This window comes from Aquarana catesbeiana, linkage group LG10 (genome assembly GCF_042186555.1).
Source record: "Aquarana catesbeiana isolate 2022-GZ linkage group LG10, ASM4218655v1, whole genome shotgun sequence".
In the NCBI taxonomy this organism is placed as follows: domain Eukaryota; kingdom Metazoa; phylum Chordata; class Amphibia; order Anura; family Ranidae; genus Aquarana; species Aquarana catesbeiana.
In genome coordinates, this window is record NC_133333.1 from 87688786 (window position 1) to 87708564 (window position 19779).

Consider the following 19779-nt stretch of genomic DNA (forward strand, 5'->3'; position numbering starts at 1 on the left):
TATGTAAAGAAGCCATAGGTTTAAAGACATACAAGTATGTTCAGTTCATGTTTCTGGATGTGGCTCCCTTATGTAAACACCCCAGGATAAACTACAAAAAATTAGCTTAGACGGAGATGTGCAATATCTTAGTCACGGCTGACTGCTAAAACATAGACAGCTACCTCTTGAGAGAACTCCAGATACAGTGTTTTAGATATTCGATTCAATAAATCGTAAGCCCTTAAAATCCAACTTGTCCAAAACTGCTATCCCCATTTTGTGTGGACACTGTTGGATTAAATTCATTGGTGGCTTCTTATATTTTCTGGAGACTCCTTATTATTGCCAAAAATGTTGCCAAAGATGAAATAAGGAAGAAGGTGAACTAAAAAATGCAATAATTGTAATTCATTATGTGTTTGCTAAAATTTTAAAATGTGTTTCTACATTAACATCGTATTATTGTTTAAGTGTTGTAAATAGGCAAAATCCTGTTACAGTATGTTAGCATGATTTTCTTCTGTTTTCAGAGTCTGTTAATTATTCTGTTTATAATATAATATTTTTTTTTTAACCATAACATTAATAAGTTTGCCCACCAATGCCCTTTTGTTCATGTTAATAAAATATAGACAACATTTTTTAAAAATAGGTCCATTTTCCTAAACATGATTAGCATTTTTCCACAAAATCTTATCAATCTGCTGTGTGCAGGACAGTTTAAATACATTATATTAGACATGCACATGACGAAAAAATAGTTTCATTTAGATTCCTTAAAGCGGGGGTTCACCCACACCGCCAAAAAAAAAAAATATTAAAAGCCAGCAGCTACAAATACTGCAGCTGCTGACTTTTAATACATGGCCACTTACCTGTCCCAGGGTCCAGCGATGTCGGCAGGGGACGCCGAGAACCCGCTCAGTTCTCAGCAGCTGCCGCCGCCATCCTAGGTGAGGGAATCAGGAAGTGAAGCATTGCGGCTTCACTTCCCGGTTCCCTACTGCGCATGCGCGAGTCGCGCTGCGCGTCCCAAATGGTCCCCGCTCTCTCCTGGGAGCTGTGTGTTCCCAGCAGACAGCGCGGTGGGGACGGGAAGAGGCATAGACTCCCATGGGAGTCTATGCCGGAAGTGGGTGCAAATACCTGTCTTAGACAGGTATCTGCACCCCCCTCCCCCCTGAAAGGTGCCAAATGTGACACCGGAGGGGGGGAGGGTTCCGAAAAGCGGAAATTCCATTTTTGTGTGGAACTCCGCTTTAACCCAGTTATTTAGTTTTGTTAACTTTGGTAATTTGTTCAATTCATATTCGGGATTAGTTTTGTCTTTTCAATTTTTGTTTTTTTCGATTCGAAACGTTCAAATCGATAAATTTTGAATGGGTCGAAACGAACATGTTGGGTTTTTTTATTTGAATGCGATAAAGCGAACAAACAAAAAATAAATTCATCAAATGATTACAATAACTCTTTAAATCAGCTTTGCCTTAACAAAAACAGCATTATTTCAAAATGGTACTCTAATAACACACACAGTCTTTGATTTCAGAAATATGTTTACAGTTCAAATTCAAATAGCATTTAATGTAAAACTCGAATTTCAATTTGAATTTTGGAAATTCTGACTAATTTTGTTACGTTATTCAGAGCATTCGGTAAGCTTTGTGTATTGGTATATATCCGAATAACTAAAATTTTGTCCGAATATTGATTCGGAACGAAACTACCTGCACATGTCTACAGTATATGTATTTATAATGGCTTTAGTTTGCAGTCGTAGCAAAGTTTGTAATACTGTTTTATCCCTTAGTAGGGTGGTTTGTTCATACTTATGTTTTTGTGCTCATGTTTCAGGATCAGGTAGCAAAAGATAAAGCTCTACAGAGTATGGCAGCCATGTCTTCAGCACAACTAATTTCTGCAACATCCATTCAGAATAAGCTAGGAGTACCCAGTATATCACAGTCCCCATTCCCTCCCAATGCAGGGGTAAGTGATCACCATATTGTATTGAGTTTTTTTTCCCTGTTTGTTCTTTTGAAGCACAGCTCTAGACAAAACGTGTCCCTGAATGAAATATTTCCTCTAACTTATGATTATTACCTTTTTGTTATCTAATGTCACAGATAAAAAAGGGAATCACACCAAAGGGGTCACATGATAAAAATCTGACAAATTTTCTTCATCATACTTTAAACGTCCTTTGGCTGCTCCTTGTGTCACTGTTGGGGAGATTTTATTCACTTCTGTTTTTAGAGATGGCAAAAGAAGAAAGGGAATTTTCCACAGTGGAGACAAAGAATTCAAAAAAAAAAAAAAAAAACATAGCGATTCCAAACTCTTTATAACTGTATCCAAAGCTTAACAAAATAAAGTTTTGACTGGAGTTTTTTTTCTGTAATTCAATATCTACTTCTACTTACAGTATTAAATGATCAAAGCACCTGCATAATATTTCCTACCGGTATTCCCTTATAGGGCACAAGCATTAAAGACTATAGCACAGTCGGTATGAAGGCTCTAGTTCACTGTTCCTCCAAGTGAGCCCTACCACTTGGGAGAGCCATTAAAGTAGATCTATAGGTAAAAATTGTTTTCATGTTGGATAAAGTAAGAGAAGATTATAACTCCTGCCAGTTTTTTTTTTTTTGCCATCTGTGTCCCATTGGGAAGATTTCTTTTCTCTACCCACCCCATAACCAAAACTATTGGAAGATACCTCCTCTTTTTTTCAAAATAGCCAAAAATGAAAAACGCCTGTAAACGAAACATGGCTAAACACGAGTTACCGCGTTTAGAAGTGTTTAGCGCTTGAAATGCCTCTAAACTCAGCATCTGAACTCTTTTTTTTTTCTTTCCAAAAAAGGCCTCTAAACTCAACTGCCTAAAAATGACACTAAACGAACCTGTGTACATGTACTGATAAGATAACATTGGATGAGTTCAGGGGCAGCTGAAAACGTCCGTTTACCAGGAGCAGTGTATGTGAGGCCTAATACCTCGCCACTCTCTGCGAAATGGGGAAAAAAAGTTTTGCCTTTAGTTACACATTAAGGAGAACAAGGGCTGCTGCATCGTCTTAGCAAACATTGCAGCTTGCGTTCAATTTAGCACAAAGCAGACATTTAGCTGGATGGTCTCGTCATTTAGGTCATCTGACGTGCTGTTTTTGGCGCTAGAGACTGAGCAATAGAAAGTCCAAAGCACCATTTTAACCCCTAATGTGTACAGTGGCCTTAAAAGCGCATTAGTTTGCAGTACACACAATGCTAAAGCAGAGTAGAATTCAGAAAAATGTTTTAGTGCAGGTAAAGCTGGCCATAAATGGATTGATATTTGCTGGTTGGGGGCTGTTGGTATATTTTCATTTGATGAGCGCAGACAGCCTATCGACTGCAGCATTAGGTGTATCAGTGCATTCTGACGATAGGAATCAGATTGTTTGTGTGTGTGTGTGTGTGTGTGTTGTTTTTTTTTTTTTTTTTTTTGTTTTTTTTCTGTTTTTTCCATTTCCAGTCAGCTGGATGATCAAAAAAATAAAATAAAAATCCATCTATTACCAGCTTTAGAGGCTGGTTTCCTTATATGCCTTATATTCCGTATATGCCTGTGGTTTTTATTCTGTTCCCTTGTGAAGCTGCAGGAACACAGCAGAAAGTCTTACTTACCTCATGGAAGATATAGGGGTTGACTTACTAAAGGCAAATAGGCTGTTCACTTTGCAAGGGAATTTTCTCTCTAGCTTAGTGAATGAGGTGAAGCTTTGCTAACCTCCCATCATTCAATCACATGCAAGCAAAAATTCAGCTTTTTTTTCTGTGCATGTGACTTAAGTATTTTTTGCAATGTAAATTTTAACTACATCCACAAAGCGAAGGCTACATGACCTTTTTAACATGAACATTTGCATGCAAAGTGAACAGCCTATTTGCCTTTAGTAAATCAACCCCAAGTCTTCCAGCACAGTTTTATAGTAAATTTTGCAAATGCATTTTCTCACTCAAATTTATTCTATTTCTTTCTTTTATTACTTTAAACACAGATATCAAATTTGTTGCAAACACAGTGTAGATATGATAAACCCTTCTTTTTTTTTCTCTCTAGTCTCCAGAATTTTTCCAGTTTTGGCCTGGAGGAGCTGGCCCGCCCCGGCCGACACAAGAGTAAGTACTGCCCACTTACACATTTTGTCATTAGTCTCTCTGATAATGTCACGTTCTGTACAAACATATTTTCTTGCTGGCAATGCATTCTTTTAACATGTTTTTCTATAAGACTTTTAAAACATGCATTGAATAACTGTTTTATTTTTATATATTTATTACAGGTACTTATATAGTGCCTTAATTTACACAGCACTTTACATATATATTGTAGATTGACCTCAGTCCCGACCTTCAAGAAGCTTACGATCTGCTTAGTTCACATTCATACATATACATACTATGGCCAGTTTAGACAGGAGCCAATTAACCTACCAGCATGTGTTAGGAATGTAGGCTTTATTGCAATTTTAAAGTTAAAGGCTAAGTTCATCTTTTTTTTTTTTTTTTTTTTTTTCTTTTTCTAAATTCCAGCTCCCCTATGCACCAATATAGCATTCATGTACTTTTTTTGCAAAAATATTAAAGTTTTCCACAAAATCTACAGACATGTACCTTACTGTTCTACATCCATGATTCAAAACGTATCTATTGCTTCTGTCTTGCGTCCTTACAGACTGTGGGTCATGACACAGGAAGGAGTTGACCAGCTGACCTCATTAGCACACACCCTGCATCATCCACCCTCCCACTCCCAGCTGCACGTTTTTTAAATGAAATGCAATCAATCAGTGATCATCCTTCTCACTAAATACACAATACACAATCAGATTGCATAGTGTATTGCCATCTTTATACAAGTACATAGAAGGGAGTATACAGAAACACTCAGCTGTCAAGCCCCATTCACATCTCTGCGTAGCGGGAACTCGCATTCCTACATGCATTTTTTTTTTTTTTGCAAGGTGGGGAGGTGTTTTGGAGCATTTTCACTAATCGCACTTAGGGCAGCCAATCCACCTGAATGTGCTGCCCTACACACAGCAATCACCCCAAAGAAGCTTCAGAACTTTTTTTTAGAGCGGAGCTTGGTGCATTTTTTACTGCAATTTTTGGTGCAGTGCATTTCTGAAATGCAAGGAAACGCACAGATGTAAATGGAGCCTTATTGTTCTTGTGTTATTGAACCAATTTCACTTTCAGGACCCATTCACATCTAGCATAGTGGGAGTGAATGTTTTGTGGCTCGTTTTTCCTGTGACACACATAGGGCAGCCTGCTGATTTTAATGGGCTGTGCTATATGTGACTTATGGGACATGTTGGCATTTTGTGGGTTGCGTGTTTTTTACTGTGCGTTTTTTGCAGCATTGCCAAAATGTGTGTTTGCTTCTGTGTTTGGGGTGCCGTTACCAATTAATGGCACTGAAAGCGCAACTAGTAATTTTAGGTGTAAAAAGGTGGCCATACACTATACAATCTGATTGAACAATCTTCTTTAGATCTACCATCAATTATGTAGTGCAAGGGCCTGCCTGATTGGATATAGAGTGACTGGCTAGATAGGTGTTTCCTCCTTTTATATAAATTTAGTAAATCTAAAGAAGATTGTACAATCAGATCGTATAGCTTATGCCCACTTGTTTAGTGAAATTGGAGCGATAACACAAGAATAATGAGGCTCCATTCACATGTGTGCATTTCAGAAATGCACTGCAACAAAAATCGCAGTAAAAAAAACACCAAGCTCCGCTCTAAAAAAAAAAAAAAAAAAAAAAAAAAAAGTTCTGAAGCTTCTTTGGGGCGATTTCTGTGTGTAGGGCAGCCAATTCAGGTGGATGGGCTGCCCTATGTGTGATGAGTGAAAATGCTCAAACGCTTCCCCACCTCGCTAAAAAAAAAAAATGCATGTGGGAATGCGAGTTTCCACTATGCAGAGTTGTGAACGGGGCTTGACAGCTGAGTGTTTCTGTTCACTCCCTTCTATGTACTTGTAATAAAGATGGCCATACACTATGTAATCTGATTGTGTATTTAGTGAGAAGGATGATCACTGATTGATTGCATTTCATTTAAAAAAAAAACGTGCAAGTGGGAGGGTGGAGGATGCAGGGTGTGTGCTAATGAGGTCCGCTATCAACTCCTTCCTGTGTCATGACCTACAGTCTGTAAGGACACAAGACAGAAGCAATCGATACGTTTGGAATCGTATATCTAGGACAGTAAGGTACGTGTCTGTAGATTTTATGGGAAGCTTTGATATTTTTGCAAAAAAAGTACATTAATGCTTTATTGGTACATAGGGGAGCTGGAATTTAGAAAAAGGTGAACTTAGCCTTTAAAGCTGTACACTAGATTCCTGTGACTCAGAAGCCTAGCTACCTCTATATATTGTATGATCAGCCAATCATTTCTATGAATAGGAACATCGCTGTGCATATTTCCAGCCAGTTCTGATTTTTAGAGAGCTTTTGGGTCCCAAGGCAGTCTGACGTTTTAGAAATAAATGAAATCTGCTCAGGTCAGTTGGACAAACCAAAGTTATAGCCTGGTATCACCCCTCCATTTTTTTTAATTTGAAAGGTATGATTATAGTGTGTGGGCCTCTGTCCCAGAATATTATTGCTAATTTTATACTTTTTGGAAATACTAGATTTGCTATAATCATGTTGGCAATTCTGGATGTAAATGTGATCAAACAATTTATATAAATGACAACAGTTAAGATGAGTCTAATGACTACACTTTTTTTTTTTTTTTTTTTTTTTTTTACACCCAAGTTTGCTACATGTATGCCACTGTTTATCAATCTTTCTTTCTGTGATTTTTTTCCTTTTAATTACAATGCTTCATGGGACAGAAAAGGGCTTCAAAGGTGAATGGGTTTCCATTTTATTTATTTACTTGTATTTATTTTATCATTTGTATTATTTTCTTTAGCGTTAAGCCGTTTTCCCAGCCTCCATACCCCCTGCAGCCCGCTGCCCCCCCTCCTGCTGTACCAGGTACAGATTTTCTTTCTGCCTTTTAAGTTGTGACAGCTTTACATCTTCCCTATATCTTTTTCTGTTTTCAGTCTTTTTATTTTGACCTTTTTGTTTTCCTTGTTTCCTCCTATTGGCTACAAATATAAAAATATTTTGTATTGTATTTAGGATATTGGTTTGCACGTGGTAATCATAGATTAGAGATAGAATACGATAGATTGAATGCAAAAGCATAACGCATGTGGAATGCTCGTTATCATACATTTATTTATGACTTTGAAAATCATTTTATTTTTAATTTACTAAAAATGTAAGCACATACTGATTCTCTTTGTCATGATTCTACACTGCCATGCCAAACAGTTGTTTTTTTTCTTTGGTGAATGTATTGTATTGTTTTTATATTTTTCCAATAAAGCTATCCTGTTTGGGAAAATAAAAAAAAATCATCACATAGATTGGCTGAATTTACCACATTCATTTTATAATATTTTTTTTTTTTTTTGCATTATTCCACATGCAAAAGTCAGTTCCCGCATAGGATTTGCTGGCTGGGTTTAACAGTGCATTTCTATGAGGAGCTTATAGCAGAAGGCAGAAAGCCAACCTATTCCAAATGGATCTAAAATAACAGCACATTAATAAAATACCAATTTATGGCTAATAGTACCTTCAATAGCATGATAAATGTTCACATCCTCTGGAAAAATACTGTTTCTACTTCATCATCATATTTATTATTACAAATGAAGCATTTTCACACAAAAACAATTGTGAAGTGTCGCATAAAGTGTTTATTAATTATCTAATAGCTATTAATCATCATATCTATCTTCACACATTAGATTAGATACACATTGTATTGCATTGGTTACCTAAAACCTATGTAGATTGGTTACCTAAAACCTATGTAGATTCGCATAGACGTGCGTGCAGGGTGTGCCAGGTGTGCCTGGGCACACCCTAATGATGCCTTCCTACACAGATTCCCCCAATGCTTGGCTGCAGAGAAAGGGACTGGGAAATCTTTGTTCTTAGTCCCTTGCTCTGTTTTAAAAGGGAGACATCAGGGGTTTATACCTCTGATATTTCTCCAAAGCCTCCCAATGCTCCTAAAAAATGTAATAATAGAAATACATGATTATAAAAAAAAATATATAAAATTATACAAAGTTGTAATAAAAAAAATTATAGAAATTAACTACTGAAACGTCCACTGCCCTACTGACACCAACCTCTGCCCTACTGACATCGTCCACTGCTTCACTGCTATATACATGCATGTGTGTTTTGAGCTTTGAGGTGCACACCCTAATGCAATGGGTTGCGCACACCTAAGGTAGGTTGGTTACCTAAAACCTATGTAGAATTCTAGGATGTATAACTAAAGGGATTACCAGCAGGAGGAAGGAGGTTCTGATTCCCCTATATATAGATCTTTGGTGAGACCTCATTTGGAATACTGTGTTTTAGTTCTGGAGACCTCACTTACACAAAGGTAATGATAAAATAGAAGTCCAGAGACTGGTAACAAAAATGATAAAAGGTTGGTGGATAAAACCTATTGGGAGCAACTTCAGAATCACCAAATAAATCATCAAATAATTTACCAGGACCAGATGGCTTACACCCGAGAGTCCTCAAAGAACTCAGTCAGGTTATAGCCAGACCATTGTTCCTAATCTTTGCGGACAGCATACTGGCAGCATTGGTACCAGCTGATTGGAGAAAAGCCAATGTGGTACCAATATTCAGAAAAGGGTAGAGACAAATCCCTGGAAACTACAGACTATTCAGCCTAACATCAATATGTAGGTAATTTATTGGAGGGGATGATAAGGGACTATATCCAAACATTTACTGAGGAAAAAAATACTTAGTAGTAATTAGCATGAGTTTATGAAAGGTCGTTCCTGCCAGACCAATCTGCTAACATTCTACGAGGAAGTGAGCTGCCATCTAGATAGTGGAGGCCAGTGGATTTAGTGTATTTGGATTTTGCAAAAGCATTTGATACAGTTCCTCCTAAACACTTAATATACAAGTGGAGGTCTGCAGGCATGGACCATAAGGCTACATGCCCAGGGATGTTTTAAAAAACGAGCTGCAAAGCTAGTTCCAATGCCAGGAAAAAAGCAGCGTTAAAAATGCGATATTTTTTTTTTTCCCCTTTTTTGCATTGGCGTCAATGCACGTTTAGCCATGCTAGCTTTACAGCCGCATTTCTCTGTCTCTATTCAAAATCAATGGTTCTCTATGGGAGCCCATTGATTTGAATAGAAGTTGGATCAAGATGATCCGGTTTGCGGTGCGACTTGTGCTGAAAATTTTGATGGAGAACACCGACAAAGTTTTGCGTGAGGTTCCCCCCAAGATCCATACCAGACCCTTATCCGAGCATGCAGCCCGGCAGGTCAGGAAAGTCTCCCACCACCCTTTAATGACCTGCCTGGCTGTGTGCTCAGATAAGGGTCTGGTATGAATCTTGGGGGGAACCTCATGCAAAATTTTGTTGGGGTTCCCCTTCAAGATTCTCAGCACAAGTTGCACCGCAAGTCAGATCATCTTGATCCGACTTCTGGTGCGACTTCTATTCAAATCAATGGGCCCCCATAGGGAACCATTGATTTGGAATAGAGACAGAAACGATGGACGGGGCATAACGATGTGTATACAGCGTTAAGCCTCGTTAAATCGCGTTTAACACCTTTTACTGGCGTCTGGCGTTTTTACAGCTCTGGAGCCTCAGAACGCACTGGTCCTGGGGTTTTTTTTGGAGCTTAAAAATGCCTATGCCACTTACAGCTCAAAAACGCCATGGTGGGCATGAAGCCATTAGCTAACATGGAGCTGCAAAAAATGCTCATTAAAATGGCTGTAAAAATGGGCATGTAGCTTAAGGTTTGTGCTGGTTACAGGGACGTGTCCAAAGGGTGGTGGTAAATAACGTACTCAGACTGGTCGGGAGTGCGAGTGGGATACCCCAAGATTCTGTCTTGGGACCAATTCTATTCAATTTATTCATAAATGATATAGAGGATGCTATAAATAGCAGGGCAAGAACTTCACATCAGGATCTAGAAATTTTACAGAATGACCTGAACAAAATAATGGAGTGGGCAGACAAATGGTAAATGAGCAATAGCATGCAAGCTGCAGCTACCAAAGCCGGACAAATATTAGCATGCATAAAAAAAGGCATATACTCTAGGGATAAAACTATAATCCTGCCACTTTATAAAATTCTGATCCGGCCACATCTGGAATATTCTGTCCAGTTCTGGTCACCAGTCCTCAGAAGGGATGTGCTGGAGCTGGAGAGAGTCCAAAGAAGGGCAACAAACTAATAAGGGGACTGGAGGACCTGAATTATGAGGAACGACTGGAATCACTAAATTCATTCTTGCTAGAGAAGCGACCCTTGAGGGGACATATCGATCTACAAATACCTTAATGGGGATACCAGCATAGGAAAGAAACTATTTAGTCTCAGGATGTGTAAGAGGACATGGGGTCACACAATGAGACTGGAAGAGAAGCGGTTTAACCTTAAGCTGCGCAGGTTTTTTTTTTTTACTGTCGGGGCAATAAGGATGTGGAATTATCTTCCACGATTGGTGGTGGCTGTGGGGAGTATGGCTATTTTTAAAAGACTCTTGGATGTATATCTTAAAGAACACAACACACAGCGATATGAACAATCTTTGTAGACACTGACACACGTACACCAACACAGGTTGAACTGGATGGACTATTGTATATAGTGTACAGTCTGGAGGAAAGAAGGGAAAGGGGAGACATGATGGAAATCTTTGACCACCTCCCACCCGCCGTACAGACAAATTGTGGTGGGAAGGCTCTGATGCTCTGGGGTGATATCATAGGATGTCGCCCCACTCTCGCCGTGCTTGCGCGCCCGCAATGCAGCGATCGGCACACAACACATCCCCGATCTCGGTAAAGAGCCAATGACATAGCTCTTTACCCGTGTGATCAGCTCTGTCCAGTCACAGCTGATCACACGTAAACCAGGAAATGCCAGTTATCGGATTTCCTCTTCTCACACTGACAGTGTGTGAGGAGAGGAGAGCCGATCAGCGGCATTTTCTCACAGGGGAGACCTATACAGATAATAAGGGCACTGATCATCCGTGCCCTGATGATCAGTGCAGCCCCAACAGTGCCCAGCAGTGATGCCCATCAGTGAATGCAATCAGTGCCGCCTATCAGTGCCCATAAGTGCTGCATATTAGTGCCACCTCATTGGTGCCCATCAGTGCAGCCTATCAGTGCACATGAGTGAAGGGCAAAAATTACCTATTTACAAAATTTTCTAGCCAAAACTAAGAAAAGCTTATTTACTTATTTATTTTCGGTCTTTGTTTTTTTTTTTAGCAAAAAATCAAAAAACCCTGCGGTGATTAAATACCACCAAAAGAAAGCTCTTTTTGGGTGAATTGATAAAAATTTCATTTGGGTACAGTGTCGCATGATTGCGCAATTGTCATTCAAAATGCGACAGCGCTGAAAATTGGCCTGGGCAGGAAAGGGGTGAAAGTGCCCAGTATTGAAGTTGTTGAATACATCAAGGGGATGAATAAGGTTCAGCAGGGCAGTTTTTTCAATATGAAACCAAAATCAAGAAAACAGGGACATGACCTCAAGCTAACTGGAGGAAAGTTCAAAACAAATCTTAGAAAGTATTATTTTACTGAAAGGATAATTGATGCTTGGAACAAACTTCTAGCAGAGGTAGTGACAAAGATCTATAGTCAGACAATACAGTTAGCGAAAACAAAAACGACACAAAAATAATTTTTTTTTTTTTTAAATGGGCAGACTCGATAGACTACTCCAGTCTTTTTCTGCTGTCACTTTTCTATGTTTCTACATGGTATTGCCTCATCTTATGCCTACATTACTTTTATGTATTTAGAATTTCCTTTTAACTCAAGTTTTCTTTGACTGTTAAGGTTATAATGCCAGTCCTGCCAGTCTGTCTCCGGTACCTACAGGGCCTGCATGGCAAGGCCGCTCTATTGGCACGCCTAAGCTGCGTTTAGTGGAATTCATGGCCTTTATGGAACAGCAAGGAGAACCTGATGCAGTAAGTACAATCTATAGTACAATTCTGATTTGTACATACAGTTGTGCTGAAAAGTTTGCATACCCCGGCAGTATATCTGCACAATTAATCATTAATAAATCGTGATCTCGATTCAAACCCTCACAAGATTTTAATCCAGCATTTCCACGATTCATGTAACAAAACTGTAAAAAAAAAAAAAAAACAGCCGGCAATGTTTATCAACATTGTTCAGCGCTGAAAAAGAGATAAAAGAAACATTGTATCTTTCTGTTCATTTACAGATGAAAGGAATGAACTTTGGTCTGCAAATGAGGTCAGTTTAACCACTTGAAGACTAAGCCTTTTTCTGACACTTGTTGCTTACGAATTAAAATCAGTGTTTTTAGCTAGAAAATTACTTAGAACCCCCAAACATTATATATTTTTAGCAGAGACCCTAGAGAATAAAATGGCAGTTATTGCAATATTTTACTGTATGTCACACTGTATTTGCGCAGCAGTCTTTCAAACACAATTTTTTGGGGAAAAATACAGTTTTTTTTTTTTTTTTTTATTATTAATTTAACAGTAAAATGAGCCCAATATAACGTGAAAGATGATGTTACACCGAGAGTTATGATCTTTATTCCAAGCAAAAAAATAGCGATTCTCATTTTATCCAGAATCCTGCAGCTCTACCTGCCAGAAATTGTGAAATTTTGGCATTAATATTGTAAATATGACTAATCATGACTAATCAAACTTTTTATTTAAAAATATTTTATTCAAGGATCGCAATCATATTAAGCCGTTTATTATCACATATATTTGATTGGCTACTTTAAAGTCATAATAACAGAAATCATCCAAATGGTCCTGATCAAAAGTTTATATACCCTGGAATGTTTGGCCTTGGTACAGACATACAAGGTGACCCACACAGGTTAAAATGGCAATTAAAGGTTAATTTCCCCACATCTGTGGCTTTTAAAATTGCAATTAGTGTCTGTGCATAAATTGTCAATGCGTTTGTTAGCTCTCATGTGAATGCACTGAGCAGGCTGGATACTGAGCCATGGAGAGCAGAAAAAAGACCTGTGTAACAAAGGTAATGGCACTTTGGAAAGATGGAAAAGGATATAAAAAGATATCCAAAGCCTTAAATTGACAATAAGTACTGCTCACTTATTAAGAAGTGGAAATTCCAGGGATCTCTTGATACCAAGCCAAGGTCAGGAAGACCAAGAAAGATTACAGCCACAACTGCCAGAGGAATTGTTCGGGATTCAAAGAAAACCCCACAGATAACCTCAGGAGAAATACAGGCTGCTCTTGAAAAAGACGGTGTGGTTGTTTTTAAGGAGCACAATACGACAATACTTGAACAAAAATCATTTGCACAGTCGAGTTGCCAGAAAGAAACCTTTTACTGCGCCAATGAGTGAGCAGCATTTACTGGCAAATGTAAGACTTTGGATATCTTTTTATATCCTTTTACATCTTTATAAAGTTCCATTACCTTGTTACGCAGGTCTTTTGACAGTTTTTTTTTTTCTGCTCTTATAGTAGGTGAGGTTAAAAAACGACACAAGTCCATCTCTTCATGGCTCAGTATCCAGCCTGCTCAGTGCAATTATGTGAGAGCTAACAACCACATTGATAATTTATACACACACTAATTTCAATTTAAAAAGCCACAGATGTGGGAAATTAACCTTTAACTGCCATTTTAACCTGTGTGTGTCACCTTGTATGTCTGTGCCAAGCCCAAACATTCCACGGTATGTAAACTTTTGATCAGGGCCATTTGGATGTTTTCTATTTTCACTATGATTTAAAAAGGAGCCAGACAACTATGTGATAATAAATTACTTCATATGATCACTATCCTTAAAGTGTTACTAAACCCACAACAGTAAAACCAGTCTGTATATGCAGTAAAGCATGCTCACTGTGGAACCTAAGGGTAACCTCTGCACAATTCTCTGCATTTTGTAAAAAGGCTGTTTGATCCTGTAGTCTCTGTCCGTCACCCTTCTTCCACTGTCCCCAATCCATCTGCTGATAGAACAAGCCAGGGGACAAGCTGCACATGCTCAGTTTGGTGTGTATTGCTAGATTTTTTTTTTCTTGGGGAAACTGCATGTGATCAGCACAGGGCCAATCAGCACTGTCCAGACAGAGGGTCAGGGGTCCTGCAGCTTCATGGACAGTCAGAGTAGAATGAAAACTCCTCCTACAACCAGACACTGATAGACGTCACAAGATTGCCCTAACTGCTGATGAGAAAAGCTATATTTAGCAGTTTATTTACTAAAACTATTGCATTTCCATTTTCTGTATATTGTGGGAGACCAGATATAGTGAATGCATGGTCCTGGGTTCAGTAATATTTTAACCACTTGCCGACCAGACGCCATCATTATACGCTGTACCTGTATGTGGGCTCCTTTTAAGAGCCATAGCAGGCACGTGCATGCCCGCTGCACAGTGGGGGACCCAATGCATGTGGCCAGTGGCCGCGTTGTCTGCCAGCCACCCGCGATCACGGCCACGAGAGTCAGAAGGGGGATCTGTGTATGTAAACACACAAATCCCCGTTCTGACGGGAGGGGATACAGATCTGCTGTTCCTAGTAATTAGGAACAGTGATCTGTCTCCTCCTCCAGTCAGTCCTTTCCCCCCACAGTTAGAAACGCACATGAGGGAACACAGTTAACCCCTTAAACGCCCCCTAGTGTTAACCCCTTCCCTGCCAGTGACATTTACACAGTAATCAGTGCATTTGTATAGCACTAATCGCTGTATAAATGTCAATGGTCCCAAAAAAGTGTCAAGTGTCCGATCTGTCCGCCGCAATGTCGCAGTCCCGCTAAAAATTGCAGATCGCCACCATTACTAGTAAAAAAAATAATAGACCTACTGAATCCTAACAATACAGACTTGATCACGGATGTAGAAATATGGGGCAACTTAGGAGACAATGATCACGGGTCAAATACTTTCAGCATAAATCACACAAATAGGAAACATAAGGAAACCTAAAACAAAAAGAGCCATCTTCCACAAACTACACTCCTTGCACGAAAATACTAAATAGGATAAAATCCTACGAACAAAGAACATGGAAGAAAATAAAAGCCCTGGGTGGCTTAAGACCAACGTAAAAATTCATACAAAAGCAAAGGAGAAGGCCTTCAAAAAATACAAGGCTGAGGGTTCATCATCAGCATTCCAACTGTACAAAGAATGCAATAAGAAATGTAAGGGTGTAATCAGGGCGGATAAAATAGAACACGAAAGGCACATAGCGGAGGAGAGTAAAAAAATCCTAAGAAATTCTTAAAGTACATAAATAGTAAAAGAGGGATGACAGATCATATTGGCCCCATAAAGAATGATGAAGGGAATCTGGTCACTAAGGATGGTTAGATGGTGGCGGTTTTGAATGTATTCTTCTCCTCGGTCTTCACGAGGGAATCAGGGTGTTTCAGTAACCAAAACTGCAATGTTTATCCTCATGACACGTCACAGGAAGCATCCACATGGTTAGCAGAGGATAAAATTAGAAACAGACTTGAAAAACTTAACATAAATAAGTCACTGGGACCAGATGGCTTGCACCCGAGGGTCCTTAAGGAACTCAGTCAAGTAATTGCCAGACCGTTGTTTCTAATTTTTACGAACAGTCGACTGACTTGTATGGTACCAGCTGTTTGGAGAAATGCCAATGTAGCACCAATCTTTAAAAAAGGACCCAGATATATCCCTGGGAAATACAGACAAGTTAGCCTAACATCAATGGTATGCAAGCTCTTGGAAGGGATGATAAGGGACTATATACAACATTTTAGTAATGAAAACGGTATCATTAGCAGTAATCAACATGGATTCATGAAAAATCATTCTTGCCAAACAAATCTATTAACCTTCTATGAGGAGGTGAGCTGCCATCTAGATGAAGGAAGGCCCTTAGACGTAGTGTATCTGAGTAAAGAGAAGGGCAAACAAAGCTAATAAAAGGGACTGGAGGATCTTAGTTGTGAGGAAAGATTACAAGCACTGAACATGTACAAACACCGTACTGGTGACCCCACAATAGGGGTAAAAGGGCATTTAAAAAGACTCGTGGCCATTCACTAAAATTAGACAAAAAGCAATTTAACCTGAAACTGCGTAGAGAGCTCTTTACGGTAAGAGCAGTAAGAATGTGGAATTCTCTTCCACAAGCAGTGGTTTTAGCAGGGAGCACAGATAATTTCAAAAAACTATTAGATAGGCACCTAAATGACCACAACATACAGGGATATACAATGTAATGTTGACATAAAAACGCACACATAGGTTGGACTTGTGTATTTTTTCAACCTTACCAACTATGTAACTATGACAATTTTGAAAAAAAAAATATATATATTTTTTACTTTTTGCTATAATAAATATCCCCTCAAATTTTTTTTTAAAAACAAAATTTCTTCCTCAGTTTAGGCCAATATGTATTCGTCTACATATTTTTGGTAAAAAAAAAAAAAAAAATAAATAAAAAAATAAAAAAAATAATAATATCGCAGTAAGCGTATATTGATTTGCACAAAAGTTATAGTGTCTACAAAATACGGGATAGATTATCCCAAAATACGGGATTCTTAGGATTTTTTTACTCTCCTCCGCTATGTGCCTTTCGTGTTCTATTTTATCCGCCCTGATTACACCCTTACATTTCTTATTGCATTCTTTGTACAGTTGGAATGCTGATGATGAACCCTCAGCCTTGTATTTTTTGAAGGCCTTCTCCTTTGCTTTTGTATGAATTTTTACGTTGGTCTTAAGCCACCCAGGGCTTTTATTTTCTTCCATGTTCTTTGTTCGTAGGATTTTATCCTATTTAGTATTTTCGTGCAAGGAGTGTAGTTTCTGGAAGATGGCTCTTTTTGTTTTAGGTTTCCTTATGTTTCCTATTTGTGTGATTTATGCTGAAAGTATTTGACCCGTGATCATTGTCTCCTAAGTTGCCCCATATTTCTACATCCGTGATCAAGTCTGTATTGTTAGGATTCAGTAGGTCTAGTAACGAATTGTCGCTCCGTTTTTTTGTTTATAGCGCAAAAAATAAAAAATTACAGAGGTATTCAAATACCACCAAAAGAAAGCTGTATATGTGGGGGGAAAAAGGACATCAGTTTTGTTTGGGTACAGCGTCGCGCGACTGTGCAGTTGTCACTTAAAGCGACCCAGTGCCGTATCGCAAAACATGGCCTGATCATTAAGGGGCAAATCCTTCCGGTCCTTAAGTGGTTAAATAAGAGAATTTTTTTGTTATGATCAGTAATGTTTCCAATATTAATGCCAACATTTCACGGTTTCTGCCAGGGTATGCAAACTTTTTAGCACAACTGTATATAGTATAGATTTGTTCTCACGCCAGTAACCTATATACAGGTAAATCATCTTGAGCTATAGTTTGTACATTTTTCTCCACAGTACAACAAGCATCTGTATGTACATATCAGCCAGTCGAATCCCTCCTATAGTGATGCATTACTGGAGTCTGTGGATGTGCGTCAGATTTACGACAAGTTTCCTGAAAAGAAGGGTGGACTTAAAGAGCTATACGAGAAAGGGCCACCCAATGCCTTCTTTTTGGTCAAGTTCTGGGTAGGAGATCTCAGTTGTGTTGTTGATTAAACAATTGTAATTGTTCCCAACAGGTTAAACTGAAAGTCTTTATTTTATAATGATTTGTACGAATAGGGAAGAACTACTAGGCCCTATTTGCTTCTCAGCTGAATAGATAACACAATGCAGTTTTTAGAGTGGGGACAATTATTGTTCATTAAGTCATGCCTTTATCAATCATACACACATGGAAATTTCTAAAAGATTGGGCTATGTATGGCTATTCAGTTAGGTGTTCATATTACATAAATATACTTTGGGGTTGATCTACTAAAACTCAAGTGCAAAATCTGGTGCAGCTGTGCATGGTAACCAATCCGCTTCTAACTTTAGCTTGTTCAATTAAGTTTTGACAAAAAAAAAAAAAAAAACCTGGAAGCGGATTTGTTTCTGTGCAAAGCTGCACTAGTTTTAGTAAATCAACCCCACTGTGTTCTTATTTTCAGTCATCAGATTAGTTTATTTCCATTTGTTTTCCTGTTTAATCTTCTCTCCTATTTTGTAGAAAGCTTGTTTACCGTACTTAAGCCTAAATTCACATTACTGTATTCCAGTTTCCCTGCAGCCACGTTTGGGCAGGCATAGCAGCCCATTCTTTAGTATTGGCTGCTACATATGGAAAATGCAGGGAAAGGGTCCCTGCGCCCATTCCAAAAATGCAGCTGCAGAGCAACTGCATAATGCTTTGTGGTTCCTAGCAAGGGAAACTGCACTGAGCTTTTCAGTGTGTAGGGCTGCCATTAGGATTCTTGATACCCCCATGCATCTGCTAAACAGCAGGATGGCTCTGTACCAGATTTCTATAAATCGGACACCTTTATGCAAATACCATTTTATAAAGTTGTGTTTTCACTCCTATTTATTTCTGCAATATTTTGTTAACAGGCTGACCTCAATACCAGCATTCAGGATGAGCCAGGCATATTTTATGGTGTAAGCAGCCAGTATGAGAGCCCAGAAAATATGACCATCACCTGTTCCTCCAAAGTCTGCTCCTTTGGAAAGCAAGTAGTAGAGAAAGTAGAGGTGAGCAACTATTGTCTTCTGAATTAATAGTGACCTAACCTTACAAAAGAAAACATGTTTCTGACATGGGTGCAACTTGGCAATAGGATGCCGGTTTCAAAGAATGTTGCTCCGCATCAAAAACATTGGGAAGATGTCCCTTTTAAATGTGAGATTTGTATCCCTGCCACTCGCAGACAAATTAGTTTTCTGCTCTGTGTGATGATGACCCTCTGCTTTTAGCCATGATGGGCAATACCACTGTCTAATAGCAAAATAACTATAAGACTTCATGGTTTAGTTTAGAAATTAAAGTGATTTTAAAACAAGTCCTTCATAGCAGGAAGCAAAAAGTGCTTATATGTACCATTTTATCTTTAACTCTCATCAGTGTGCAGGGTGAGCTTGCCACAATGCAATTTGGGTACCTCTGTTGACCTGTAAAGAATCCCATTGCTTTAGGGAATGAGGAGCTCTCACCTGCCCCTATGATGGTTTCCTAAAAAGTGCACACCTCTGTTTCTTTGCCCATAGGTTTAGTGGTGGCACCTTCTGGACTTGATTATTAATCTATTTTGTTCTATAACCAGTTTGCTAAAAGATTGTGCCACTACCAGCAGATGCTACCTACAGTTATAGACCTATAATCCCAAAATTAACATGATGTTGGACCAACATGTCCTAAACAGATAGATTATCCAATTTTCCTTAGAATCCCTTTCAATAAAAAATGTAAATATAATGATCCTAATCAGAGGTAAATGTTCATAAGTGGGTTAATCCTGATATCCCCATTCTTTCTTGCCCACAGACAGAGTATGCTCGGTTTGAAAATGGACGTTTTCTTTATCGCATTCATCGCTCACCCATGTGTGAATATCTCATCAATTTCATCCACAAATTAAAGCAGCTTCCAGAAAAATATATGATGAACAGTGTGTTAGAAAACTTTACTATACTACAGGTAAAAAATGTTTTTTGTACTTTCCTTTGTTAATAGGCCAATTCCATCATTCTTG

General features: G+C 38.7%; 1 protein-coding gene and 1 long non-coding RNA gene across 8 annotated transcripts in view; one reads left to right on the plus strand and one right to left on the minus strand.

The window, feature by feature from the left end:
• The window catches only part of LOC141110765 (transcriptional enhancer factor TEF-1-like), a 126171-nt gene that overhangs the window by 101869 nt on the left and 4523 nt on the right, over positions 1–19779 (plus strand). For 5 of the 6 annotated variants that reach the window (XM_073602358.1, XM_073602361.1, XM_073602362.1 and 2 more), the window contains exons 5-11: positions 1837–1971; positions 4087–4145; positions 6965–7029; positions 11985–12118; positions 17540–17734; positions 18641–18781; positions 19572–19724. In XM_073602358.1, coding sequence (XP_073458459.1) covers positions 1837–1971; positions 4087–4145; positions 6965–7029; positions 11985–12118; positions 17540–17734; positions 18641–18781; positions 19572–19724 — 882 coding nt within the window. The remainder of the gene's footprint in view (positions 1–1836; positions 1972–4086; positions 4146–6964; positions 7030–11984; positions 12119–17539; positions 17735–18640; positions 18782–19571; positions 19725–19779) is intronic. The other variant, XM_073602364.1, reaches the window with a different exon arrangement.
• LOC141110766 (uncharacterized) overlaps positions 1–19779 on the minus strand; it is a 90759-nt gene that overhangs the window by 52878 nt on the left and 18102 nt on the right. The gene's annotated exons all lie outside the window — the stretch shown is intronic.